The 1,315-nt window shown below is 50.1% G+C and overlaps 1 protein-coding gene across 1 annotated transcript in view; it reads right to left on the bottom strand.

Annotated features, from left to right (window-relative positions):
- The window catches only part of LOC108800294 (alpha-N-acetylneuraminide alpha-2,8-sialyltransferase-like), an 18,823-nt gene that overhangs the window by 2,374 nt on the left and 15,134 nt on the right, over nt 1–1,315 (bottom strand). Inside the window, exon 6 of the mRNA XM_018572271.1 lies at nt 988–1,074. Within this exon, the coding sequence (XP_018427773.1) occupies nt 988–1,074 (87 nt within the window). The remainder of the gene's footprint in view (nt 1–987; nt 1,075–1,315) is intronic.

Genomic DNA, 1,315 nt, shown 5'->3' on the forward strand with positions numbered 1-1,315 from the left:
AACATTTTCCCCCAAATCACCCCCCCCCCCCCCCCCACACACACTGCCTCAGGAGGCAATTATGCTAGGGACACCCCTGGGCTTAGGTTCTAGTTAACCATTCCCTTTAAACCATTTCCACTGCTGGGCCTGGTTTTCCTACTCTCTATTTAAATTACATATAGCCCCAGGTCTATCACAATTCTAGTAAGTCACTGGCCAGGCCAATGCAGAACCAGGGGATGGTACCCCCTTGGGTTAAATGAGGTGGTAGTGGGGAAATATTAAAGGAGAACTATGGGGTCAGGGCTTTTCCCCATAGTTCTCCTTAGGGTAACGGGAACACACAAACTAGCGTCCTCCCGTCACCCTAGGCTCAGTATATATGGAGCTACAGCTCGCGGTATACTGAGACGCCATAGCCGGAGCGGATCCCGACATCGATGTCAAGATCCGCCCAGCTGCTTGAGTGACAGCTGGCTCTGCCTATCTAGAGGCAGAGCCAGCTGTACCCGCCTCCTCCCCCGTCCGTTCCGCCAGTCAGCGCTGGAGGATCGGAGCGGGGAGGGGGGAATCCAGCCCCTCCCCTGTCATGGCAGAGAGCCGTGACGGGATCGGCGTGACCGGCGTTCGCTCACCTCCCGATCTACTGAGCCGACCTGTGACAGTCTCATTGTCACAGGTCGGCTAGAACTATGAGGTGAGTGAAGTGAAAAGCACTCCTCCCCCCCCCTCATAGTTCTCCTTTAACATTTTTGGTATCACACTTCTTTTTGCAGCTCCTTAAAGAGGGTCAATTGGAAAAGAAAAATGAACGGTCCTCCCAAAAAGATTGTTATTTGGGAGTTACAAAATCTTGGTAGGCCCGGTCAGAAATGGGTGCCTAGTAAAAGCTGAGAGGGTATCCTGGGTCTTGTAGTTCTGCAGGAAATACACCGAATTACTGATCACAAATAAAAAATAGTCCAGAAATAATTATTTTTCGTATTAGGAGAGCGCAGCACTCACTTATCTATTAAGATGCTTGGGTTTGCCGTGACGGCATTGGTCTTTGTTCCCACATCATTGGTCCAGTTCATTGGAGGTAAATTCATCCTGGAATAGATTGAAGGGAAAGTTCATTTTCAATGAGTGCCTATCTAGCGCTATCGGTACCGCTCTTCAACAAACATGGCCAGCAGCTTTATTATGAAGGTCCTAAGAACTCTACACGGCAATAAGATCCCAGGCACATTCAATCTCGGGCATGGTTCTTTTTTCAGGATGTGGAAAAGGATGAGTGACATTCAGAGCCGGCGCAACCCTACAGGCAGGTCAAGCAGCTGCCTGAGGGCAC

The sequence above is a fragment of the Nanorana parkeri genome, unplaced genomic scaffold, assembly GCF_000935625.1.
Source record: "Nanorana parkeri isolate BGI_ZX_2015 unplaced genomic scaffold, ASM93562v1 scaffold1984, whole genome shotgun sequence".
NCBI classification, from domain to species: Eukaryota; Metazoa; Chordata; class Amphibia; order Anura; family Dicroglossidae; genus Nanorana; species Nanorana parkeri.